Source organism: Podarcis filfolensis (assembly GCF_964270895.1).
Source record: "Podarcis filfolensis genome assembly, chromosome: 17".
In the NCBI taxonomy this organism is placed as follows: domain Eukaryota; kingdom Metazoa; phylum Chordata; class Lepidosauria; order Squamata; family Lacertidae; genus Podarcis; species Podarcis filfolensis.
Genome location: NC_139621.1, coordinates 30656707 through 30683968, shown reverse-complemented (window position 1 = coordinate 30683968; position 27262 = coordinate 30656707). Strand labels below are relative to the sequence as shown.

General features: G+C 44.0%; 1 protein-coding gene and 1 long non-coding RNA gene across 2 annotated transcripts in view; both read right to left on the bottom strand.

Annotated features, from left to right (window-relative positions):
• Positions 1-27262, bottom strand: part of LOC310753143 — a 254263-nt gene that overhangs the window by 96634 nt on the left and 130367 nt on the right. The window lies entirely within an intron of this gene.
• Positions 1-27262, bottom strand: part of LOC310752670 (neuronal acetylcholine receptor subunit alpha-7-like) — a 112379-nt gene that overhangs the window by 48599 nt on the left and 36518 nt on the right. Inside the window, exons 3-4 of the mRNA XM_083593568.1 lie at positions 2663-2707; positions 1661-1770 (exon numbers count right to left, since the gene is read on the bottom strand). Coding sequence (XP_083449694.1) covers positions 1661-1770; positions 2663-2707 — 155 coding nt within the window. The remainder of the gene's footprint in view (positions 1-1660; positions 1771-2662; positions 2708-27262) is intronic.

Below are 27262 nucleotides of genomic sequence, written 5' to 3'. Positions count from 1 at the left end.
CGAATGTGATCCGTGCGGGATGCACAGTCACAAACCACAGCGTTCGCAACCTGTGTCTGCGCACTGCGGGTTGCGATTCGGTGCTTCTGTGCATGCATGACCGCTGAAACCCCAGAAGTAACCCGTTCCGGTACTTCTGGGTTTCAGCGGTCCATAACCTGAAAAAACACAACCTGAAGCAGCTATAACCCGAGGTATGACTGTATATATATTTATTAATTGCAGGCCACTCATGCAGAATTAGGATTTTATGCATTTTCACATGGTGAATCTGAATTGCACTTCTCCCAAGTGATTAACAACGGGGTTGTGACCAAAAATCAAAAAGATGGCCAACATGGCTGTTCTAAATGGCAATAAAATCCAGATCTATATAAAATTAGGCATAGGGTGCTGAGTGCCAGAATTATGGCAGAAACGGCCAATATAAAGCAGTTTAAAAAACAAATCCTCCCCCCCCCAAAAAAATTTTTGTCTTAGAATCATAGAATTGTAGAGTTGGAAGGGACCATGAGGGTCATCTAGTCCAGCCCCCTGCAATGCAGGAATCTTTTGCCCAATGTGGGACTCAAACCTACGACCCTGAGTTTAAGAGTCTAGTGCTCTACCAACTGAGCTATCTTGCAGCAGCCATCTTTGTTTACGGAAGAGGCTGTGCTCAGAAGGCTCAAATTTGGTACAAAGCATCAGCTGCATTAAACTGCCCTTGCTTCAAAAGGCACTGATTAAACACTGAGGTTTTTAAACCTCAAGTCCCCCTTCAGTTCGGTGCAGCTGTTATGTTACTATACAAAGGGACATTCCGTTTCGGCACCTGAAATACACAAAATCCAGCCTTCAAATCTAATTCTACTCAAACAGCCTACAAACAAGAAGAACCAATTTGCCTACCACTGGCGATGGCCAAAATTGTTTCAGACAGGTACTAAAAGCAGTACTTTTAAAGATTTCCTGTTTAAAGTTTAAAAATTGCAACGAAGAAAGACAAGTCAACAGCCACTGTATATAAGAAAACTGAGCTATAACTCCCTTTTATATTGGTTGCCACTTGGTATTGCTTGAGTTTCTCCTTTTTTAGTTCAATAATTCTGTACTGCTATATTAACAATGGTTTCTCTGTAACTCACCTTGGGAGTCTAAGGACTGGAGGGGAGAACAGCAATGCTTTAAGTAATAAATGAATAAATATAATGGGTTCTAATCCTGACAAGGCTTCTATGACGATGACTTGGTTTGCCATTGTTAGGTCTTGTGCCATTTGCCCGATACCACATCCTCCAACATTACTTTTTGGTCTACAACAAAGCTTAAGAGCAGGACTCCAATTGAAGGATCATAAGCTGGAGGGCTTAGTCAACCCAATAAATGAACATTTTGGGGAAACAGGGTGGTTCTCAGCCAAATTACACATGGCAATGAAAATGTAAAATTCCAGTTGCCGCAATGTGTTGGATGCAAAACCACTAAGCATCCTCCTCCTTCCACTCAGTTTGATTTACTTTGATTTGTAAAAGAACAAGGCTCATCACATTGTGCTATCTGATCACACGTTCTTGCGTAATTGCAATTATGACCCCAGAGCTTAATAGAGCTATGTCAGTTTCCATCTGTTCCTCAACTGCTCGGGTTTTTAAAACAGCCTCAAACATGCCTTGCTTACCTGTTGTACAGAAGAATGTCTGGCACCCAAATCTGATCAGATGGGAATCTTAAATTCTGAACTCCTGGATATTCATACTGATCCCATGACAAATACGTGTCCATCCAGGACTATGGAAAAAGATGGTTTTGCAATTAAAGATCATAGATGCTGGGAAATCTGCTTTCAAAAATAATTAGTACAATATGAAATAATGCCAGTGATAGCGGACAAGGTTTATCGTTGATGGGGCACAATGGTACTCCTAAATTTTCTTCCGCAGATTCTCCTCAGCAGTGATCTCAAGTCCCTCCTTCATCTGCCATGCCTTTGCCTGCCCTTCCTCCCTCTAGGGCCAGAATATTTCTGTCTGCCCACAATATCCTGTGACATTAGAAAAGCTCAGCAAATCCATGTCAGAGGTTTCACCACCACCACCAAACACTGAGGCTCAAACAGCGCATGACAGTGAAAGATCCATTTGTTTAAACCCATGCCCGACCCCACACACTTACAAAGCAGGGGGAAATCCAGTGTTCTGTACAAAAATAACACAAGAGGAGCTGAAACTTTCCTGGGTAAATAAAAAGATCTTCACCTGGTACCAAAAATACCATATAAAAGGCACCAGGCAGGCCTCTCTAGGGAGGCTGTTCCATACCTGAGGTGCCACCACCAAAATTTTCCTTTCCTTGATAGGTATCAAGAAAAGGGTCTTTTCAGTAGTGGCACCTCAAGTATATAACTATATAACTTCATGTTACAGAGGGGGGATCGAAACTTGCACCTACAATTTTCAACAGCAGTATAGACTTAGCCTCACATTTACTTTGGCTCAAAACTTCATATGGAAATGAGTTTCTCGGTCTTCTGACAACTGATAAGATCAAATCAGCAACATTCCACAATTCATTTTCTTCTCCGTTCTCTTTTTTTCTCCATATGAAAAACCTTTCTCTGGAAAATCATTATTTTTAACAACCTGTCGCATAGTTTATGTTGATTAATGGCAAAATTACTTACCATCTGTAGCCAAGCATTTGTTATCAAGACCTGGTTCTTTTCATCCTTAAAGAAAATAAAAAGCGGGGGAGGGGAGTGATGAAAATAAACAGTTTTTGTCAAAGTATGAATAATTTTATTTATATTTTATCCATGTTAGTTCTTGGAAAGATAACTAAACACACATACACCCAGTGAGTAGAATTTAGAATCATCATAGCCAGCTTCTGGCATTTAAAAAAAGATTCAGATGTAGTGGTTGCAATTCTTGCACATCCTAATGATATTCACTTGCATTCGTTTGAAGTGGACCAGCATTCCTGTGTCACAGAATCCAGTTGTGAAGTGTTCAGCCAGAGGCCATTACAACATAAAATATTAAAAATAAGAAAAAGAGTGGCAAAATGAAATCAATAGCATAGAGTCCAAATAAAAAAATATGGACACAATCTAGCCAAAGTTAAGCACCTTTGAGGCCCACTGAGAGAATTAAAAATTGATTTCAAACCTCTGAAATCAATAGAATGTAGAAGTGTTTGACCTCAGTGGAACATGTACTATAATTCTAACACAGAAGTAAAGGTCTGGGCTTAATCCACATTGTCCCATACATACAGCTCAAAGAGTTGAACTACGTGGCTCCTCTCCACGTTCTTCAGTGATATTGTCCTATAAAGTTTGCATCCAGTGCTGGATTTACATATAAGCTAAACAAGCTATAGCTTAGGGCCCCACTCTCTTGGGGACCCCAAAAAAATTTAAAGGAAAAAAAACCTGGATGTACATTTCCAAAATATAAGATAAAAAACAAATAAAATAAAACCTACATACAGCAACAGTGTTTTGTGTTGTGTAGGCTCCTATGATGTAAGTAATGGGCGCCGCCTGCTAGCCTGCTCCCTAGAATTTCACTGGTTTCAGTTTAACAAATACTTTGATAAATTACATATTTTGTTATGTGCAAATGGCTTTAGACACCTATTAGGTCCATAAATTACCATATAGCATATATTCAACACAAAACAGCGACAATTTGTTGTTGACAAAGGACAGCTGGACATATAAAAGGCCCCATTACCTTCAGTAGCTTAGGGCCTCATCAAACCTAAATCTGGCCCTGTTTGCTTCATAAACAACTGAATGTCTAACTGTCCTTTAAGATACAGTCAAACCTCAGTTGTCAAATGTAATCCATTTTGGAAGCCTGTTTGGCTTCTGAAATGTTCGACAACCGAGCCGTGGCTTTTGATTGGTTGCAAGAGCTTCCTGCACTCAAGCGGAAGCCACGACGGACATTCGGCTTCTGAAAAACATTAAAAACTGGAGCTGTTCAGGAACCGAGATTTGACTGTACTGTGGTAGATCAAGGGCCACATTCCAAATATGTTACACATCACAGATGGTTGTGGGAATCATGTATGGAAATCCTAGCTTCTTAATTAAAAATAATTGCTTTTTTTTTTAAGTCCAACCAAAACAATGCACATTTCAAGTCCCAGTGATTTCAGTAGAATGGATTTAAACAAGTACTTGACTCTCCCATTAAAATCAATGGTGCTTAACACTGACTTAATTATATCATTGTTGGTGGGCACTTCCAGATGGGTGTTATTGTGGGATCAGCACTTTTCATGCATGCAAGGTTTTCTGCAACATCCACACAATGTCACTGGCATCAAAATGCCAGCCTGAATTGCGGAGAGGTGTTATTCAGCCAACCGTGGTCCATGAGGTTGGGTATAGCCAGCTTTTATAGGCTATGGGCGGACTACAGTGAATCCTACTCCGGTCCAGTCTGGTCCGCTTCCAAGCCCCATCCACCCAGTGGCCAGGGTGGTATTTGCTTTCCCTTTTATATCAATATATTAAAATGTTTTTAAAGATAAAAGATAAAGGGACCCCTGACCATTAGATCCAGTCGTGGCCGACTCTGGGGTCCCAGCGCTCATCTCGCTTTATTGGCCGAGGGAGCCAGCGTACAGCTTCCGGGTCATGTGGTCAGCATGACCAAGCCGCTTCTGGCGAACCAGGGCAGCACACGGAAATGCCGTTTACCTTCCCGCCGGAGCGGTACCTATTTATCTACTTGCACTTTGATGTGCTTTTGAACTGCTAGGTTGGCAGGAGCTGAGACCAAGCAATGGGAGCTCACTCCGTTGCGGGGATTCGAACCGCCGACCTTCTGATCGGCAAGTCCTAGGCTCTGTGGTTTAACCCACAGCGCCACCTGCATCCCTTTTAAAGATAGCTTCCTGATTTATTTCCACTAGGAGCACAAAGATTTTGTATTTTTAAATTCTGTATCTTCAACTTTCTGGGCTGCATCCAATGTTAGTCATACTCAGAATGGACCAATTGAAATCAATGGGCATGACTAACCGATCCATTAATTCCAGTGTTGGACACAACCTCCCCCCTCCAACAGTCGTCATCCATTTTAATACAAAGAGCATACCAAATAATAGACTGTTTTTCCAATTCCAACTTTGGGGAAACTTTGAAGTGCATGTGAGCTTATTTTCATGTCCAGTTCCTTTTGTTTTATTAAGCATTGATTCACCGTGGCATCACTTTCATTTATAATGCAAGCATAACTCAAAAGCTTTATGTACTCCTGTTTTAGCTGCTAATAATCTGACATTTTACAACAAAATCCTTTTAAGAATTTCCCCTCGCCTTCCTCCTTATTTAGTAAGATCTCCATCTTTGAGAAAATGGAAGATCATGTATCCTTGCGAATAACAGCTTTCCTGGAGCAGGGTAACTGCGGACTACAACACCCTGGGATATTGGCTCAGCTTTCACTGAGGTGGTTAACTTAGATCTGAGCTTTACCAATATTCAGATTTCAGGTAGGCCTTTCAGGGCCAGCCCAAAATACTTGGCTTCAGAAGGCAGAAAAGGAAGCGCCGTCCTTCTAGTCAAGGTGCTGAGCACTCAAATCTGGCCAAGTTAGTTTGACACTTGAGGCAGAAAATCCCAAAATGTTCTTCCCCTAGGAGTATCAATGCCACAGGAATAAATCAAACAACACAAAGCCAAAAGCAGTTCACTCTGCCAAATGGTAGAATCGGGTCCTTAATAAACAAATGCTTCTCAATGAAAACTAAACAAATCCTTGCACTCAGACCCTCCAAGTGTCCCCATTTTTTAGGGATAGTCCTGGATTTACAAAAGCTATCCTGGTTTCTGATTTGATCCCGGAATGTCCCACTTTCCTTAAAGGTAAAGGTAAAGGGACCCCTGACCATTAGGTCCAGTCGTAGCTGACTCTGGGGTTGCGGCGCTCATCTCGCTTTATTGGCCGAGGGAGCCGGCGTACAGCTTCCGGGTCATGTGGCCAGCATGACTAAGCCGCTTCTGGTGAACCAGAGCAGCGCACGGAAACGCCATTTACCTTCCTGCCGGAGCGGTACCTATTTATCTACTTGCACTTAGACATGCTTTCAAACTGCTAGGTTGGCAGGAGCAGGGACCAAGCAATGGGAGTGGGGATTCGAACTGCCGACCTTCTGATCAGCAAGTCCTAGAATCATAGAATCATAGAGTTGGAAGAGACCACAAGGGCCATCGAGTCTAACCCCCTGCCAAGCAGGCGCTGTGGTTTAACCCACAGCGCCACCCGCATCCTTAGGATCACTTTCCTTAGGACACCCCTATTTTCATCAGAAAAATGTTGGAGGGTATAGAGTTATCAAACGTCTGAGCCATCTGAAGGCAGCCCTGTACAGTGGTACCTCGGGTTACATAAGCTTCAGGTTACATACACTTCAGGTTACAGACTCCGCTAACCCAGAAATATTACCTCAGGTTAAGAACTTTGCTTCAAGATGAGAGCAGAAATCGTGCTCCGTCAGCATGGCAGCAGCAGGAGGCCCCATAAGCTAAAGTGGTGCTTCAGGTTAAGAACAGTTTCAGGTTAAGTACGGACCTCCAGAATGAATTAAGTACTTAACCCAAGGTACCACTATATAGGGAAGTTTTTTAATGTTTAATGTTTCACAGTGTTTTTATATATGTTGGAAGCAGCCCAGAGCAGCTGGGGCAACCCAGTAAGATGTGTGGGGTATAAATAGTAAAAAATATTATTATTATTATTATTATTATTATTATTATTATTATCATCATCATCATCAAATAGGGTGTCCCTATTTTCATCAGAGAAATGTTGAGGGGTATGTGCACATAGAAACTGAGCATACTGGGGAGAAGGATTATCTCTCTGTTCTCTTCCCATCCAGCCCCTTTCCTCTCTTTCTTTGCTTAACATTCAGCTTGAAGAAGAGTTCTGATGAACTTGAAACCTTCTCACTACTTTTGGCTAGAGCGTCTACCATACTTCAAAGCACATTCAAAGTACAGTGGTACTTCTGGTTAAGAACTCGTTCCAGAGGTCCATTCTTAACCTGAAACTGTTCTTAACCTGAGGTACCACTTTAGCTAGAGGGGCCTCCCGCTGCCGCCACACCGCCACCGCACAATTTCTGTTCTCATCCTGAGGTAAAGTTCTTAACCCAAGGTACTATTTCTGGGTTAGCTGAGTCTGTAACCTGAAGCGTATGTAACCCGAGGTACCACTGTATCACATCACAAAAGAATCCTGGGAACTGTAGTTTATTCCCTCACAGAGCACCGTTAAAAACGGTACATGTACTGAGCCACATTCACAAATAATTGCTATAATTTAAATAGAAATACATTGCCCATAGCGTGGAAGCGGCTGCTCAGACTGTTCCCCAAAGGCTCACTTTTGATGGGCAACTTCAGGGCTTCTGCTCAACTTTCTGACAGTTATTTATCTTTAAACTGGGCTTTGACCGGACAGCCCTCCAAATGAAGGACTGTCCTCTGTTAAAAAAAGGACATGCGGTCATAATAAAGTTATCACGCTTGAATTAGATATCATATGGCTTTTCCACTACAGCAGAATAACTGCAAAAAATTCTATTTACTGCTTCCTCTGGTTTAAGATAAAGGAGCACAATGATTCTATCTCACTTTGCCAACACAGCAGATGTGGATGGATAAGAAGCACTCTGACGTAAGGTCACTGCTAGAGCTGAGCATTTAAAAAAAAAAAAATGTTCAGGTACAAAAGTTTTTTTAAAAAACTTCGCATATTGCCAGAATCCTAAACAAAAATGCATTATCCCAAATGTCCTTGCCACCCCATACAGGTGCCTTATACTGCCATATTCTGAAGATAGACCATTTACCTCAATAATGTCTACACTGAAAGGTAAAGGTAAAGGAACCGTGGATGGTTAAATCTAGTCAAAGGCGACTATGGGGTTGCGGAGCTCATCTCGCTTTCAGGATGAAGGAGACGGTGTTTTTCCAGAGACAGCTTTGTGGGTCATGTGGCCAGCATGACTAAACCGCTGGTGCAACAGAACACCGTGATGGAAACCAGAGCGCACAGAATTGCCGTTTACCATCCTGCCGCAGTGGTACCTATTTATCTACTTGCACTAGTGTGCTATCAAACTACTAGGTTGGCAGGAGCTGGGACAGAGCAACGGGAGCTCACCACCGTAGCAGGTATTCGAACCGCCGACCTTCCGATTGGCAAGCCCAAGAGACTCAGTGGTTTAGACCATAGCACCACCCGCATCCCTAAAGCCTCCATGATAGGTATTCAGTAAAAAAAAAAATAGCTTCTTATGTTGAGCAGTATTGAAAGTGGGGCTGCAAAAAAACACCCCATACCATCAGGAGCACAAAGGACCGTGAATGCACAGCAAAATGGATGCCCTGATGACGTCCTTGACTGGAAATGTGTGGGGCTTTAATTATTAGTCTAGTCTTGTATCTTGAAGGTCTTTCCTTTCCTTTTCAGTGCCCGAGTTATTGCGTGGTGAGTTCCCGCCTCCCCCCTCGGAAATAAAGACATGAGACACAAGATTTTAGGTTAATGGGTCAAATTAGGCCACAACTTTATTGATCACAAGAATTGAGCGGTATTGGCTTAGGCATTGGTCCTCACAACTAACCGGCTTCAGCCCACTTGCTTGAAGACCAGCAAGGGTTAACCACCAGTAGGGGGAGTCCTGCTGATGCACATCAACTAGGAGCTCCACCCGGTGTCACCGCTCGGGGGCGTGCCGTGGGCCCACACCTCCATAGGCTTAGGACAAGGCCACGCCCCCCGGAATCCTTTACCGAACTACCCTTCGTCTTGGGGGATGGCGCTTCCTTCCCCCCCTTTCATCTGCATAACAATACCCCTACCACTGCCTAACCACCAATGCGAAGGGGTTGTCACAATTTGCTACGAGGTAGGCGAAAAACCAAAAGGCTGGTGCCAATTTGCCAATTGGGAAAAAATTCCTACCAGGCCCCTTGACCAACCGAAGTCCATAGCAATGTCAGAGGGCCTAACCTAAAGTGTGGGTGGGTGGGAAAACCTGCTCAGCTGTAGCGGGAAAGAGGGGGGGGGTCCTCTGACGTGCCGGCCCTAAATAGGGCAGGCCATGCCTCCCGGTCCAGCCGATTGCTGGCCGGGGGGGGATGACGCATCCGAGGATTCCCCCAGTATCGCGGGGGCTGTGAGGCAGCCCCCACGTGCGTGGGAAGGGGCGTGAAGCCCGCAACCCCACCTCCTCTCTAGCTCGGAAGTGGCTTTCTATCAGGTGGTGAGTGGTAATTTCAAGTAGGATCTATGTCAACGAGATGTTAGGATCCAGTGGCCCTCCAGATGTTATTGGAATACAGTTCCCATCACCTCTGACCATTGGGTCTGCAGACTGGGGGCTGGAGACCAGCAACAACTTGAGGACAACAGGTGACTGAGCCCTGATGTACACCATGTTTAAGTAGGGCGGCCACCTTTGTTCTGGCAAAATACAGAGTAGGACGGGGTGGGATGGTTGGGGGCGATTCCTCCCCCCCACCTAGTTTTGAAATAACTTCAAAGAAATCCTTTACAATCTATTGCAGCCCAACAGGGTGGCCCTTCTGGAATCTGTCACACACACACACACACACACACACATTTGTAAATCTGCCTCTTGGCTACCCAGAGTTTAAATATGTGACCGTTCACACACCATTTCAAACACTTACATTTGGAGAAGATCTCTAACTAGGCAGAGAGAGAGAGAGAGAGAGAGAGAGAGAGAGAGAAAGAAGACCTGAAATACAGGACAAAACTCTTCTTGTACAGGACGTAGCATTTTACATTGAAATTTAGGACAATCCTGTATTATATAGGTGACAGGTGGCCATCTTTTGCCTTCCTGCAAAGTTGTCCCTATATGGTTGAATTTATAGTCAAGTATTTGAAAAGCGGGACGCGGGTGGCGCTGTGCGTTAAACCACAGAGCCTAGGACTTGCCGATCAGAAGGTCAGAGGTTCAAATCCCCGCCATGGGGTGAGCTCCCGTTGCTCGGTCCCTGCTCCTGCCAACCTAGCAGTTCGAAAGCACGTCAAAGTGCAAGTAGATAAATAGGTACCACTCCAGTGGGAAGGTAAACGGCGTTTCTGTGCACTGCTCTGGTTCGCCAGAAGCGGCTTAGTCATGCTGGCCACATGACCTGGAAGCTGTATGCTGGCTCCCTCGGCCAATAAAGTGAGATGAGCGCCGCAACCCCAGAGTCGGGCACGACTGGACCTAATGGTCAGGGGTCCCTTTACCTTTACCTTTCAAGTTGTCCCTATATGGTTGAATTTATAGTCAAGTATTTGAAAAGCACAGCTGAAGGACCCGTACAGGACAGGTGTTCTAACAGAGCAGGGAATGAATAATACACCTCTGTGTGCTCTTTTACAAGCATGATTTATTTTTACCACACTTGACCTTTATAACAGAACTGGCCTTAAGCTGCTTTGCCAAGTGGCGCCTATTCTGTCAAAAGTGATATGCAAACTCCGATTAAGAGAGCGAAGGGGCATCGGGGTGGTGTGAAACCTTTGCTGGAACTTCGATTCCCAACAGTTTCACACCTAATGGAAGGTCCCCGGAGTAAAAAGACCAGATGCTGGAATTCCTTATGTGTTGAAAGCCTTCCGCTCATCGAAAGCTCCAGGCAGTGAAAATTAAACCTGACACCCAGATTTTTACACTGTCTCTTCTTGCTCACGACTCTGGTGCTTGGCATAAAGCAGGTCCGTTGCCGAGAGCGGTGGACTCTGCTCTGTGCCTGCGTAGGTAGCCCTGGGCGGACTAGGTTTCATGCATCATTTCATGGTACGTGGCATCTTGTCAAAATGATTCAAGGGTCCAGAGTTCCTTGCCAAAGGCAGCTGCTTTCCCCACATACATTAAAGGAAATATCTTAACAATAATCCCATGAATACCTTTGATGTCTGGAAGGTAAGTCTGAAAAGTTTCTGAAGCCAAAGGCTTTTGAAGAGTGGCAATACAACCTTGAGGGACGCGGGTGGCGCTGTGGGTTAAACCACTGAGCCTAGGACTTGCCGATCAGAAGGTCAGCGGTTCGAATCCCCGTGACAGAGTGAGCTCCCGTTGCTTGGTCCCTGCTCCTGCCAACCTAGCAGTTCGAAAGCACGTCAAAGTGCAGGTAGATAAATAGGTACCACTCCAGCAGGAAGGTAAACGGCGTTTCCGTGTGCTGCTTGGGTTTGCCAGAAGTGGCTTAGTCATGCTGGCCAAGCTGTACACCAGCTCCCTCGGCCAATAAAGCAATAAAGCGAGTGAGCACCGCAACCCCAGAGTCGCCGGGACCACATAACACCGGTCCTGAGAGATCTGCATTGGCTCCCAGTACATTTCTGAGCACAATTGAAAGTATTGGTGCTGATCTTTAAAGCCCTAAACGGCCTCGGTCCTGTATACCTGAAGGAGCGTCTCCATCCCCATCGTTCAGCCCGGACACTGAGATCCAGCGCCGAGGGCCTTCTGGCAGTTCCCTCATTGTGAGAAGTGAGGTTACAGGGAACCAGATAGAGGGCCTTCTCGGTAGTGGCGCCCATTCTGTGGAACGCCCTCCCATCAGATGTCAAGGAAATAAGCAGCTATCTTATCTTTAAAAGACATCCGAGGCAGCCCTATTTAGGGAAGTTTTTAATATTTAATGATATATTGTTTTTAACACTCGATTGGGAGCCACCCAGGGTGGCTGGGGAAACTTAGCCAGATGGGCGGGGTATAAATAATAAATTATTATTATTATCCCATGGATTACATGTTGAATCATAGCAGTCAGAAGGAGGGGAGGGAACAGCCAGGCTTAGCTATGGCACTGAATTCAGATGGAAGATTGGGAAGTGCAAGGTACGAGAGCAACAGGTCTATCTACTCCAATGTTTGTCCCCATCACCTGGTCTTCGAAGGCAGGCTGACTGTAAACAGCAGCTTCAGGTGAGGACATCAGTAGCAGGTGATGATGATCTCTTTGCTGTGAAGGGCCTCACTCACTGATTTACAGGTGGAAGCATAAGTACATTTTAGCTTCTCTCAGTTTCTTATTGTTCCAATCTTAAATTCAGTTTGTCTCATCTGTGCACCAGCTTGTAATTATTATAATTTTTTAAAAAATGTACATGGAAATGCATATGCAAGCCATTTCTCCTAATACGATGCATTTTTGTGCAGACATTGCTTTAATAGGCATATCTTGGTATACATTTTTTTGGTCGGAGAACATTTGGAGAAATTTTGAAAGCAAGCTGTGTTTTTATTTATGTATTGATTCTGGAAGTTCTAATCAGGTGGTCTCACATTAAAATGCAACCTGAAATTATTTTTTCCCACATAGGGATGTCGGAGAATTCGGATGAAAATGGAAACGGGAATGAAAATTACCCAACCTTCACTTATTAGTTCCATGTCCGGAATGGAAACCAACCCAGTGAATACAATTGGGTTTTGCTGTTGTTGTCACTTTTTGGACAACAAACACTTCGTAATTTCCCCTGCATTCACATTGTGTTTACTTTACATGAATGGGTTAGAATGTTAACGTAATTTATGTAATTTACGTTATTAATTACATAAATTACATAATTCCCCCACAGCAGACAATGATACAAATCACATTGTTTTTCCACGGAAGATGAACTGCAGTGGAAGAGAAACAGTGAGACCTGCGGGTATAGGGCGGTATACAAATTTAATAAAGAATAATAATGTTATGTACTGAAGTTCTCACCCTGGGCAAGCAGTGGGATACTGTAGATAGTTATGCAAATCAGGGATCGAAAGTGACGTTCAGTGATTGGATAGTTTTAGAAAATTGTTACAGTTACATTGTACTGACTGAACCCTTCAGTTCAGTTCTGGCCTGGCCTGTGAATAAACAAGAGCTGTTCGAAGAATCGCTGTGTCGTCTGATATGTTCACCCACAACTTAACAAATAATAATAATAATAATTGTGGGACATGTGACAAAGATGCAGTTAAAGGCCAAGATGAGCAGGCCAAGAGGGGTTTTCCCCCCAGATCAGTTGGCAAACCCAGGTATTTGCAGTGCATATGAGGCTATGCCATCACACCTACCTTGCCCTGCACGTGCTCCCCTTTTCATATTCAGCCCCCCCCCCCCGCATGCAACATCTTATTACATGTGACAATACCTAATACTAGGAAAGTCACGGACTGAAGTGTCCTCTCAGCGACCCGGCATGTCAGCAAAAGCAAACAGCTTCTGGGCAAGTCTGAACCATCAAACAAATAATCTGCTTTATATAGGTAAGAATAATCATCTGTAAAGGGGAGCTGGGATTATAGAGAGAAATATTGCTGAGAAGTTCACAGCATGTAAGCCGGCGTTACAAGCAAGAGAAATCCAAGGGCACCAGCAGCGCCTGAAGACACAGTGACTCAAAAAAAAAAAAATGGGAAAGAGAAAAAGCAGCACATCACCACAACTCCCTTTAACAAAAAATGCAAAGGAAGATAAAGAAGAGACAAAGCCTGAAAGAAAATATCAACCTGAGAGAGATGCGGCTTGCCATGAGAGGAGAAACTTAGGGAATGTGCAATGTTTTATTATGTTTTTATATGTGTTGGAAGCCATCCAGGGTGGCTGCAGCAACCCAGTCAGATGGGCAGGATACAACTAATAAAATTATTTATTATTATTATTATTATTATTATTATTATTATTATTATTATTACAGTGGTACTTCAGGTTACAGACGCTTCAGGTCACAGACTCCGCTAACCCAGAAATAGTACCTCAGGTTAAGAACTTTACCTCAGGATGAGAACAGAAATCGCGTGGCGGCAGCGGGAGGCCCCATTAGCTAAAGTGGTACCTCAGGTTAAGAACAGTTTCAGGTTAAGAACGGATCTCCAGAACGAATTAAGTTCTTAACCCGAGGAACCATTGTGTTGTTGTTGTTGTTATTATTGTTATTATTATTATTATTATTATTATTAAGCCCATGCTGAGGCTTTTGCTTTTGCTGTTACTTAAAATAACCAATCTCTGTGAAGGGGCCTGAATTATTTCATCATTTAACATCACAACAACAACAAAACCATGAAACTCAAAAGAGAAAATGCAGGTTGGAAAGGAATTCTTTTGGAAATGACCAATCCCTTTTGCAAAAAAAAAAAAACAAAAAAACAAAAAAAAACAAATTAGGTGACTTAAAAGAAAAAAAGAAAAACACTCTTTTTAGTAAATCGCAACCCTGAGACTCACGGCTTGAGCAGCCAGGGTCCCCTGCAGCGAGTGCACAGATGTCTTTTCAGGCCTAAATGCCCAAGCTCTGAGGACAGGACTTCCTGCTGCAGTTGCTGCTGCTGTAAGGGAAGTAGCAGCAGGGAGTCTCCTCTCTCTCTCTCTCTCTCTCTCTCTCTCTGACCTGAAGCAAGAACTCTGTAAGCAGCTGCTGGAGGAGGAAGGAGCTGCTCAGTTCCTTCCAGTCATCTGGATATACTGAGAGTTAGCTGTGTGATCTGCAGTAGATCGGCAAGGATAGACCTGATTCCCCGTAGTTTAACAAGAGCAGCAACACAACAGCCCCCTATTCCCCAGCCCAAAATTGTACAGTGGTACCTCGGGTTATAGACACTTCAGGTTACAGACTCCGCTAACCCAGAAATATTACCTCAGGTTAAGAACTTTGCTTCAGGAGGAGAACAGAAATCATGCTCCGGCAGCACGGCAGCAGCAGGAGGCCCCATTAGCGAAAGTGGTGCTTCAGGTTAAGAACAGTTTCAGGTTAAGAATGGACCTCCGGAACAAATTAAGTACTTCACCCGAGGTACCACTGTATTCTGGTTTCACGGTGGCCCATGGGAGGCATGCAAGCAGGACCTCAGCACAACAGCCACCTCTTCACTTGTGATTTCCACCAACGGGGATTCAGAGGCACTCTGAATGAGGAAGTGGAGGTAGAACATAGCCTTGTCCTCCACTACACAACAATTTCCATTATTCCCTAGGAGGATGGAATGACTACCAAGCCAGCTACACTCTAGAGAGGAAGACACCTCCTGCACCAGTCTTCGCCAAACTTGTGCCCTCCAAATGTTTTGGACTGTGGTTGCGCTGGCTGGGACTGATGGGAACTGTAATCCAGAATATCAAGAGAGTAGTAAGTTGCCCTCAACACAGAATCATAGAATTGTAGAGTTGGAAGGGTGCAGGAATCACAGCTAAGGGTTGGTTCACTCACACTTGTTCACCACTTGACATCATCATCATCATCATCATCATCATTTATTATTTATACCCTGCCCATCTGGTCTCCCCAGCCACTCTCGGCGGCTCCCAACAGAATATTAAAAACACAATAAAACATCAAACATTAAAAACTTCCCTAAACAGGGCTGCCTTCAGATGTCTTCTAAAATCAGATAGTTGTTTTATTTCCTTGACATCTGGGGAGAGGGCATTCCACAGGTTGGGCACCACTACTGAGAAGGCCCCCTGCCTGGTTCCCTGTAGTGACTTGCATACAGGCACCAGCAGAGAGCAAAACCTACTGTTGGAGTTGACATTTGTGAATCAAAAAGTCATGAATTGGAAGGCGGGATAGAAACCAGTGACATGTGGTCAGTTGACTAGGCTAGTCCCCTAAATGTTCCCAGTCAATTAGATAGATAAAACTTTATTTATATTAGCCAATGGCCATAGCAACAGTAAAACATTACAGTATACGCAGAAAAGGAAATTTGATATAAGAGCACGATTTAAAGTCCTGAATCAGCAGTCAGTTAGTGGCCCTTATTCTGATTGCCCCTGCTATGAACCTAGCAACCTTTGCTGTTATCTGCTCATTTTGATCTGATAGAAGAAAGGACATTGTGGCAGTGGTTGAGCGCCCTGGGGTGGTTAGTACGAGTGGGGTGATGATCTCGTTCCTCAGGTCTTTGTAGAGAGTACAAGACAGGAGGACGTGTGCCGCTGTTTCGGTGCTACCATCTCCACCGGGGCAAAGACGTTTCTCAGGTGGGATCTTTTGGAATCAATCCTCAAGTACCGCAGATGGCAAAACATCCAGTCTTGCAAGTGTAAAAGCACATCTGTATTTTGGGATATTAAGTTTGTGCAGATATGGGGCCAGAGAATCAAAATGGAGAGTGGAAAATGAACGTACCAAGGGCAGAATTTCCTTATAGTGGCCAGGTTGTTCTGATGCTCGATATCTTTTAGACGTTGACCAATTGGACTGCTTGCTTTAGTAGGGCCCATAGTGAGTAGGTGTTATGGGGATAGGCCACAAGAATGAAGTTTTTGACCCAGTCAATTAGAATATTAAAATATTAAAGCCTGACACCTCTTTCCCAAAGCCAGGAAAACTTTTGCCTGGCATAGGAATGGAGTTGCAATGCTGTGACAGGGCCCAAGAGCCCTTCCATCACCTTCCCAAAGCCTGTTTGACTTTGGGAAGGAGTCAGGAGGGCTCCAGCAAGCCCAGAAAGCTTTTGTCTTGTTTAGAGAGAGAAGTGAGATGCTCACACACGCAAGGTCCCCCCTCCACTGCCCTTGCAAGCTGGAACCTCTGGTCCTCACTGTTCCCTGACGAAAATTTTCCCCCTATGTCACTGCTAGAAACACATAAAATAAAGACAATCTCCTCAGATACAGTGCTTTGCAACGGAAGCCGCTAGCACATCATTCTGTTGCAAGTCATCTATAGATTAGTCACCAAGGTGCAAAATCGGATGAAGGTGGTGATTCTGCGCCTGAGCAATGAGATTTGGTCAAAAGCACGTGTCACAGATGGAGCCTCAAAATGAACAAACCTCTCTTGAGAACGATTTGCCCAGAGGCGTGAGCCTGCATCACCAGCTTGGTGACTAAAGATTCTACCCTAGTCTGCTGAATATTCTGCCCACAGTCCATCAGTGACTTGGATATGGGTTTCCCTGGTGCAACTTGTCATCTTAAGTATTCAGTGGTACATTTCACACCAAAATTTGCAGGTGCTGCAATAAAGGGAACGAGGCACCAGCTGTTATTTCTACTCTATTCATTATTCATTGTTATTGCTGTGCCACATTGCAAGCCTCAAGATGAGAAGGAGGGGGCTGATTTGGGGGTGGGGGGAACAAGCAAACCTCAAAGTAATTGGATTAGCAGCTTTCAAATATAGAAAAGGGGGGCAGTGAGCAATTGTTCTGCATGGTCAAGGATGAGGGGTTAAAGGACTTAAAGCTGAAAGAGGTTGAATTGAAGGAAGGTTATTCTAAAGATAGGCGTATGTCAGGAAACACAGAAAATTGCCGGAGGAAGCTGTGAAATCCCATCCATCAGAGATTTTTCAGAAAACAGGCGAGACAAACATCTGTCTTTGAAGGGTTTGGGTATTATGGGTTGATTAAATGCCTATCTAAGTTCCTTCCAGGCTTTGAACTTTGCAATTCAGGACAAATACATGTTGCGTCAGAACTATACTTAAGTGGTAACCAACATGGCGCCATCCAGATGTTATTGGACCACAACTCCCATCATCCCTGATTATTGACCATGCTAACTAGGGCTGATGGGAGTTGTAGTCCAACATCTGGAGGCAACCATGTTGGCCACCCCCTGCTATGGTTTATCCAGCACCATGAAGGTTAGAATAGAAAGTGTCATCTAATATGTTCTATGTGCTTCTGATCCCCGTTTCTTAACACTGGTCATTGACTGTAATAATATAGATTAGAAAGTGCCATCAGAAAGCAAAAACTGCAGCCAGAAATGACATATGTGAACTGAAAACTCATTAATTGGAAGACATAAAATAAACTTCCCTAGAAGCTGTTTGTCACGAGGGGTTATAAGTAAAGTACATTTTGTAGCCTGGGCCTCTCAGATTTAAAATGAGCTTTAAATTGTGTTCCAATTCTGTTTCAGTTTTTTAAATTGAATTTTTAATAGCTTTTTACTGTTTTATTTTGTATTTTAATGCTTGCTTGTTATTGCTTTGTGAGTTGTTGAGAAAAGTCCTGTCATGAGTTACATAAAAATGCAAGAAATACACAAATCCGGGATCCAATCCCTGTCATCTCTTGGTAGAGGCTGGGGAAGACTTTGGGGAGCTGCAGATGGTAGACCAGGGTTTCCCAAACTTAGGCTTCCAGCTGTTTTTGGACTACAATTCCCATCATTCCTGACCACTGGGTCCCACTAGCTAGGGATTGTGGGAGTTGTAGTCCAAAAACAGCTGGGTGCTCAAGTTTGGGAAACTCTGATGTAGACAGTCCTGAGCTAGATGGATCGATGATGGTCTAGCTTGGTCTAAAGAAGCTTCCTTCAAAACTACAATGAGAAGTGGCACAAGATGTTTTGCTATCCTGAGTGGCTGCACTATGTGATTTGAGAAATGCGGCTCAGGGGACCCTTGCGGCTTGTGGAGAATGGTGGTGGGGAACAATTTATGGAACGGAAGCAGCTGCAAGGGACCTTTGAGGCACCCCTGGAAAAACTCCTTGGGGGATCAAAATGGCCTGGTCTGAATGTAGCTACACACATCTCCATCCATAGGTGTGTAGGGTTCATAGCTCTGTGGCAAAACATATGTTATGCATGCAGAAGATCCCAGTTTGAGTCTCTGTTATCATAGAATTGTAGAGTTGAAAGGTACCCCAAGAATCATCTAGTCCAACCCCCTGAAATGAAGGAATCTTATTTCCTCTTCAAATAGTGTCAGGTAACCAGGCTGGGAATTATTGTTCCTGAGGCCCTGGGGAGCCACAGACAATGACAATAGGCAATATTGCGGTGAAAAGACAGAATCAGTTTGCAGAGTAATGGGCTAAGAAAGACCGTCAAAGTTAGGTAGGCAGTTAATGCACCACCTCTGTGTCTCCTGAATCTCAGTTTGGGGCATATCTCTTGATTGGTTGTGATTCGTGCAGGGATGCAACGGGCAGCCTCCTCTGTGGAAGGACAGTTCTGCTGCATGGCTGTATTAGCAGTGTCTTCAACCACACCAAAGAAAGGCAGTGGGCAGAATTACCTGCAAGTCCAGATCATTGGATGTAGCAGGCAGTCCCCTCAGGTACATTTCATCCCTACATTTTAACAGAACACATCCATTTGTGTGCAACACACTAGGATGTGCAACACAAGAACGCCATTTGGGAATTGCTGCCTTGGTGTTAACTCCCCTGACTTTCAAGTGATTCCCGAGTCCTGTATGTGAGAACCCACTCATGATAAAAAGCGAAAATAGATAGGTTTTAAATGCAGCAACAAGGCAGACTCCCACTCTTTCTGTAATGCAACCTAGCGTAGCTATATTGTGAGAGGATCAGATATGTAATTGCAAATGCAGAGGGGGCATTCTTTCCCCCCTTCTGCATATATACACCAAAACAGCCCCCTTTATCTTTTTATAGTCATTTTCCATTAATACTTTATAAATGAAAAATACTTACTGGATGGATAATCCTTTCATTATTGTAGCTTTCTGCATCGTGTTTTTTGTATGTTTCAATCTTGGCGGCCAAGCTTACACAATGGGAGTTAACTGGTTGGGAAAGATTTGTACAGGATGTACTATAAGGATTATGGTTTTATCCCGTGAATCCAGATGTTAATGCTGGGAATAATGTGCTGACCACTGTATATTATAAGATATTTAGGCTGGGTTGTTGATTCCCTTTTTGAAATCTTGGTTTATTACTCTATACAAAGGTAAAAGACCCCCGGGTGGTTAAGTCCAGTCAAAGGCGACTATGGGGTTGCGGCGCTCATCTTGCTTTAGGCCGAGGGAGCCAGCGTTTGTCCACAGACAGCTTTCCGGGTCATGTGGCCAGCATGACTAAACCGCTTCTGGCGCAACGGAACACCGTGATGGAAACCAGAGTGCACAGAAACCTTCCCTTCTGTGTTTACCTTCAAAGTTTACCTTCCCACCGCAGTGGTACCTATTTATCTACTTGCACTGGCATGCTTTCGAACTGCTAGGTTGGCAGGAGCTGGGACCGAGCAACAGGAGCTCACGTCGTCACAGGGATTTGAACTGCCAACCTTCCGATCGGCAAGCCCAAGAGGCTCAGTGGATTCGACCACAGCACCACCCACGTCCAGCTAAGAATGCAATCCTATCTTGCCTCTTGAATTGCCAAGCATACAGACAGCCTTCAGCCAGGACATGGGGTTAGACCCAAAGGTACCCTTGAACTAGGAGGAAGCCTTTTCTGCCCATTAAAATGCTATTTCCAATTTAGGGCTCATCCAGACTTCCATTTGTGCCACAATACTAGGCATAGGGTCTGCGCTTTTTTCAATATAATTTCCAATATAATTATCGTCAATTACCAAAACCCCTGTTACCAAAATACAATTATTGTTCATTGTCATTCTGCTGCTCCTATCTCGAATCCTGCCTGTGATTTCATTTATTTGTCGCGCTTTTCCAAATAGTCCAGAAAGGGCCTCCATTCTTCTCTTAAAAAAATATATCATAATTTTGATCTTTTAATATTGCCATTTCTGCATAGTCCATAACTGGCACAGGTTGTTGGGCTTTTTTGCCTTGCCACTTTCCCCAGCAAAACCCACTCTTTAATACATAATTGGAACAAACAGTAATTCAGGTCTTTTGAAGATTGCTGTTTGCTCCAATTCAGCGGTAAAGAATGTCAGGCTTTCACAGGGAAAACACGGGTCGGGGGGAGTTCTCAGACACGGAGCTTTCAAGAATGAACCTGTGCCTAGAAGGCAGGCACAAAAGGAAGTCTGGATGAGCTCTTAGTAGAAGAGCATCTCATGGAAACAGGGAACCCAAATCCAGAGGAGTCTCTCTGCTCATGCCTCCCTTTGTGGAGGCTCATTCTCAAGACCTTGTTATGGGCTTCTGGAATTTATTCACTGCTTCTCATACAGTAACCAAGTAACATAACCCCTGGGCACTGGGGCAAAGCGCTGTGAGAGTTCTTCAGGAGTGGGGGGATTATGATTGGACTCCAACTCCCATCAGCCACAGCCAGCATGGCCAATGGGCAGAGGTGATGGGAGCTGTGGTCCAGTCACATCTGGAAGGGCCATAGCTTTGCGTACAACAATCCGCAGAACAAGACTAATACATTTTCTCAAAATTATTGAGATTTGTGCCATTGCTCATTCCAGAGAGACAACCACTCAGGTATTAAATGATACAGCAAAAGGCAATACCTTTACATGATGGACTCTCAAGTCTTGCCTCTAGGGGTGCCGTTTTCTTTCCTGACAATCTGTGTGCCATTGTGTACCAACAGTGAATAATAAACCAGAAGCTGCAACCTTTTCCCCATCCTGGCTCTCCATGATGCTGTAGCCCACCTTCTGAAGAAGTTGACATCAGATTGTTTCTGCACTGGTTCCCCATTGGCTTCTGAGGCTCCGGGGGGGGGGGTGCACTAAAAATCCCTATGCAATCTAGGCCCAGCTTGCCTAAGAGACTTCCTCTCTCCTGATGAACTGAGGACGGACATTTTTCAAAGTAGACTGCCTGTGTGCCAAGTCAAGACGACTAAAGACACGTAGAGAAGCATTATGAGAGGCTCTCCCTCAACTCTGAAATTCTTATTTCCTGGAAGAGGGATAGCAAACCTGGCGCCCCTCCAAATATTGCTGGACTACAACTCCCAATCACCCTCCGTGAATGCCGTTGCTATTTTCCCACGACTACATGCAGCAGATGAAAGCTGTTGCTGAACTGTAGCTACATGCATTTTCCAACGTGGAAGTGATTTCAAATACAACCGACCCTGCTCAGATTTGCATCTCCAGACAAAGGGGAGGAAAAAGAAACACACACACACACACACACACACACACACACACACACCAGTTGCATACACATACAACTTATTTTGCATCACTTGCGTCCAGAGTGGATAAAGGCAAAGTTTGCAAATTTCACCAGGATCGCTGCCCTCCAACAGACTGTGCAACCCTTTCAACAGAACCACATGAAAAATACTGTTAGCAAAGCAGTCTTCTTGCCTCGCAGATTGGATTTTACATAGGGACACAAGAAACTGCCTTATACCAAGTCAGAACAGTGATCCATATAGCTCAAATTTTGCCTATAGTGAATGTCAGAGACTCCGCAAAATTTCAGACAGGGAACCTTCCCCAGTCCTGCCTGGAGATGTCAGATATTGAATTTGGGTCCTTCTGCACACAGCACAGATGCCCTAACCCTGAGCTGCAGGTCTCCCTCAAGAACCAGATGAAAGGTTGGATGCTGAAGCAAGACATTTGTCTGCTGTTCAATTTTAGATCCCCTGGATCTGGGCGTGTTTCAAAATAAAGATTTGCAAGGACATTTGCTTGTGCTAGATATTGGATTTCCTGGTCTGCAAAAGACACTGTAAGGGGAAATTGTCCAAATTCCCTTCTCACAGGGCTTTCGGCCAGATTATGCAGCCAATGAACCAGGAGCAAGGATTACAAAATCTGGCAAAATTACAGAAATCAGAATGTCTGCAGCTGTGCCAAGATGGAACACTTGTTTAAATTAAATTCACCAGTGTAGCTAATTTAATGCTTGCTGCTAGATTATTTTTTTGTTGGCTGGGTACCTTTTCTGGGTACCTTTTCTTTTCTAGTGATTTTAATGGTCATTAATTAACTTGGGGAAACCTTGTTGCCAGGAAGAAGCTCTCTTATTTACCAGAGATATGTGGCTATTTACAAATCTGTTTTAAGTTGGGGTGGGGATATCTTGAAATGGTTATAAGCAGCCTTGGAGATCTGTTTCTGGGCTGAAAGGTGGTTTAAACTTTTTAAAAAATTAAAGCCAATCTATTTTACAAATCAAAATTCAAATATAGCACTCTTTTAAATGAGTTAAAGGTAAAGGGACCCCTGACCACTAGGTCTAGTCGTGACCAACTCTGGGGTTGGGGCACTCATCTCGCTTTATTGGCCGAGGGAGCCAGCGTATAGCTTCCGGGTCATGTGGCCAGCATGACTAAGCCGCTTCTGGCAAACCAGAGCAGCACAAGGAAATGTCGTTTACCTTCCCACCAGAGCAGTACCTATTTATCTACTTGCACTTTGACGTGCTTTTGAACTGCTAGGTTGGCAGGAGCAAGGACCGAGCAACAGGAGCTCACCCAGTCATGGGGATTTGAACCGCCGACCTTCTGATCGGCAAGTCCTAGGCTCTGTGGTTTAACCCACAGCACCACCCGCATCCCTAGTCTGCAAAAGAAAAAAGATGTACTAGCTTGCTGAATGCTGTCCTCTCCTCCTCCACCAACCTCACCATCATGGAAGTCCTTCTTGCTTCTCTCTAGACTACAAGACTGGTGTCAGAAAGTTCAGTTCTTGCACTGTAGCCTTTAAGAGGGAATTAAAATTGGGCAGCAGGAATCATGATGTTCCTGTTTACAGTCGCAGATATTAATGTTTTATTTGATATAATGTAAATCTATCTCTACCCCCACTAGATCATGGATGGAGAACCAGGCAGGAGCTGATGATAGTTGGAGTTCAAGCACATCTGGAAGACCACACAGGTTCCCCATCCCTGGCCAAGATAAAGAAAGACTTTCAACATGGAAGAAAGTGTCTCATGTTCATTTCCCCAAGTTGCCCCATGGAAAATGCCAAACTTTCATGTCAGCACAAAAGAAGACTGTGAAAAGTGACAAAATCTTCTTTCCTTTTTGGTAGTATTTCAGGCATTTCAATCACTCCAAAGCTGCTTCTGAACAAGAGTTAATACTTTGAACCGTGTGAGAATAGGAAGGCCAGGAGAGTAATGAAGCTTCTTGACCTCGCTGCCCACAATGTGCCATCTTGAGTACCACTGAATGCAGTAATTATTGGAAACCTCAGAGAGAAATATCTTCCCCTGGAAGAGTTTTAATGAAGCTATTAACTGTGCATCCAAAGAAAGCCACACAGTGGATTTCAATACATCTTGCATTGTAAAGATGTGTTTAGGCCGCCCCGCCCTCCAAACGATAAGCCATTGCAGAGATTTAAACACGGCTTTACTCAAAGCACAAAATAACCAAACCAGAGAGTTAATTTTGCTTAGAAAGAAATGCCCCTTCCCTAATTATCCCCTAGATTTAACTCTCATCAATGGAAGTAGAGGTCAACACTCCTAGACATCTCCAATAATCCCACTTGGGGATAAACATGACAGATTTGTGTCAAAAGAGAGTTTCGGGGTTTGTTTTAAATTTCAGGAACAGGTGCAGGAATTTGTCACACAACTCAGATTTTCTACCAAATGGTTTCTAACATCTTCGACAATCCACTCCCCTCTACCCAACCTGGAACTACAACTCCCATCATCCCTGACCATTGACCATGAAGGCTGGGGTTGGTGGGTCTTGGAGGCCAAAATAAATAAGCAAATGTGTGCCAAACAAACTGGGACTGATGACTAATTCTTGGCATAGTCATATATTGATAGATTAAGAGCTGTTCACCCACGTTCTGGACTTAAGAGGGCCAATTGTCTAGAACAGCCTTCACTACAGGACTGATAGATTTGGTAAAAAAAAAATCTGAAGGTCACCAAGTTGATGAAGGCTGATTGAGAACACATGGCTGGTCTGTACCAGCCTCCGTAAGAAGGGAGTTTTGGCTTAGTACTGGGGGGGGGGAGGGATTGAGAATAACTTGAGAATGTTTTCAGTGACCATGCCCATGCCTCCTGGCCAAGCCTAATCCACGGCTGCTGCACAAGATCCCAGACAGCTTTTGCCATTACAGTGGTACCTCAGGTTAAGTACTTAATTTGTTCCGGAGGTCTGTACTTAACCTGAAACTGTTCTTAACCTGAAGCACCACTTTAGCTAATGGGGCCTCCCACTGCCACCGCGCCGCCAGAGCACGATTTCTGTTCTCATCCTGAAGCAAAGTTCTTAACCTGAGGTAATATTTCTGGGTTAGCGGAGTCTGTAACCTGAAGCATATGTAACCCAAGGTACCACTGTACTCTTTTTCTCTTTCGCAACCCCCACCCCACCGCAATAAACCTTGTTTGCTCCAACATTATCTACTTTCTCCCGATATCTCTCAGGGAAAAAGCAGATCCTGCCAAAACATATTACAGAACTTAGTTATTTCTGCGGAAATCTGTCACCAAAGATTGCTAGATACAATCCACGTTTGGTAGTGAAGGTGGAAGATTCCACTAGGCCAGGGACACTGGACACAACAATATTCTGAAGGTAGCAACTACTGTATTTTTCCATCTATAAGATGCCCCCTATTTTGGGGGGCTCAGATTTAAGAAAATGGGGAAAGATATACCAGTGTATTATGCCCCCCTAATTTTTCACCTTATTTTTTAGGGGGGGAACCTAGTCTTATACACAGAAAACTACGGTAGTTCCAAATATATTATCACCTTCCAACTACTGCTAACTCACTACCACCACTCCTCCTGTTACAGATTTCTGCCTCGCACAATCTGTCTGTCATGGTAACTTGCAGCCTGTTTCATGGCAAGGCAGAAATCTGTAATTTTCAATGACAGATTGTATGCCTGAAGAAAAAGTATCTTGGGATATCTGCTTCCACACTAGCTGTTTTAAACAAACAAACAAACAAGCCATATTTTGCTCACTTGCTTGTTAGGTGGGATCTCAGACAACCTCATGACTAGCCCCTGAGCCTATTGCATTCCATGATTTTCTGTGTCGTTTCCTTGTTTTCCCGAAATCTGATTAATATTGCAATGCCACACTGCCCAGTTGGGATTGGCAAAGTACTGCTAAAGCTTTCTGGGGCCTTAATCAGCCCATTCCTCCATTCAGCTTCTGCCTCTAATTGCTTCCTGTTCAGTGCAGTGTAGCATCAGCAATTGCCCCAGAACTAGTTAGTCACTGCCTCATGTATTTCACAATTTAAACAGAGGAAATGGGTAGAGTGGGGAGAAAACTGTAATTGAAGCCCCCTGCCAAGCAGGGAACAGGAACCAACTAATTAAGGAGCAACTATCATTTATACTAAGAGACGTGGGTGGCGTTGTGGGTTAAACCACAGAGTCTAGGACTTGCCGATAAGAAGGTCGGTGGTTCGAATCCCCATGACGGGGTGAGCTCCCGTTGCTCGGTCCCTGCTCCTGCTAACCTAGCAGTTCGAAAGCCCGTCAAAGTGCAAGTAGATAAATAGGTACCGCTCCGGCGGGAAGGTAAATGGCATTTCCGTGCGCTGCTCTGGTTCGCCAGAAGCGGCTTAGTCATGTTGGCCACATGACCTGGAAGCTGTATGCCAGCTCCCTCGGCCAATAAAGCGAGATGAGCGCCGCAACCCCAGAGTCAGCCACGACTGGACCTAATGGTCAGGGGTCCCTTTACCTTTCTATCATTTATACTGCTACCACACCGTGGTGAACAGGAAGCAATTAGAACTGGAAGCCACAAGGAGGAATTAAAATTGTGGAGCAGCAACAGAACTTAATTTTGATTAAACACAGATGAGTGGTGGTCATAGAGATGGAAACTGACAGATAATATAGCACTATATTAAGAAGCTGGAACCACCTTTTCAATTCCATTTCAAGTTGATTGTAGAAAAGTAATGTCTCAGCAGTATCAAAGAGCCTTTGTATTGAAACAACTTAGATTGTATCAGAAATTTAAGCAGGAGTCAGGGAAGGCTAATAATTGCTGCTGCATTAAATGAGGACTCCCCTGGAAATTGTAGCTCCATCAGCTATAGCTGAGGTTTGGCAGTATTTTCATGGTGTTAAGTATAGCAATTGAATACTATTCAGTTGCATTGTATGCCTTATCTCTGACATACACTATTTTTCAAAGACATTTTCAAAGGCTTTCATCTGTTATCTCCGGGAGACTTCTGAGTAAATAAAAATAATAGTAATAATAATTCCCACACAGACCAAACAAAAATGTGCTGATGCCAGTAGCACACAGGTTAATCCAAAAAAAGCTTGGGTTTCAAATATATACTTTGTATGGAGAGAGTGAGCCACTTCTGAGAAATATATCAGTCATACAAAAAGAGCGAGAAATAACAAAGATTTGAATTGTCTTTATTGCCCTCTCTTCCCGTGACAGAAGGGAGATTGCATGGAATTTGAAATAGGTTCCTTCAAATTTTAGACCAGATCCTAGCCATTTAGGCATTGACTCTAAGCTGATTGCCTCAAGGAGACGGTTTCATTTTCATTAATAGCAGCCAGCAGAGAGAGGATTTTCATTGTGGCTATGACATGAAAGGAGAGAGAAGGGAACTTCCTTTCTTCCCTGCCATGGTCACAATAAAAATCACAGAGACACAGCTGCT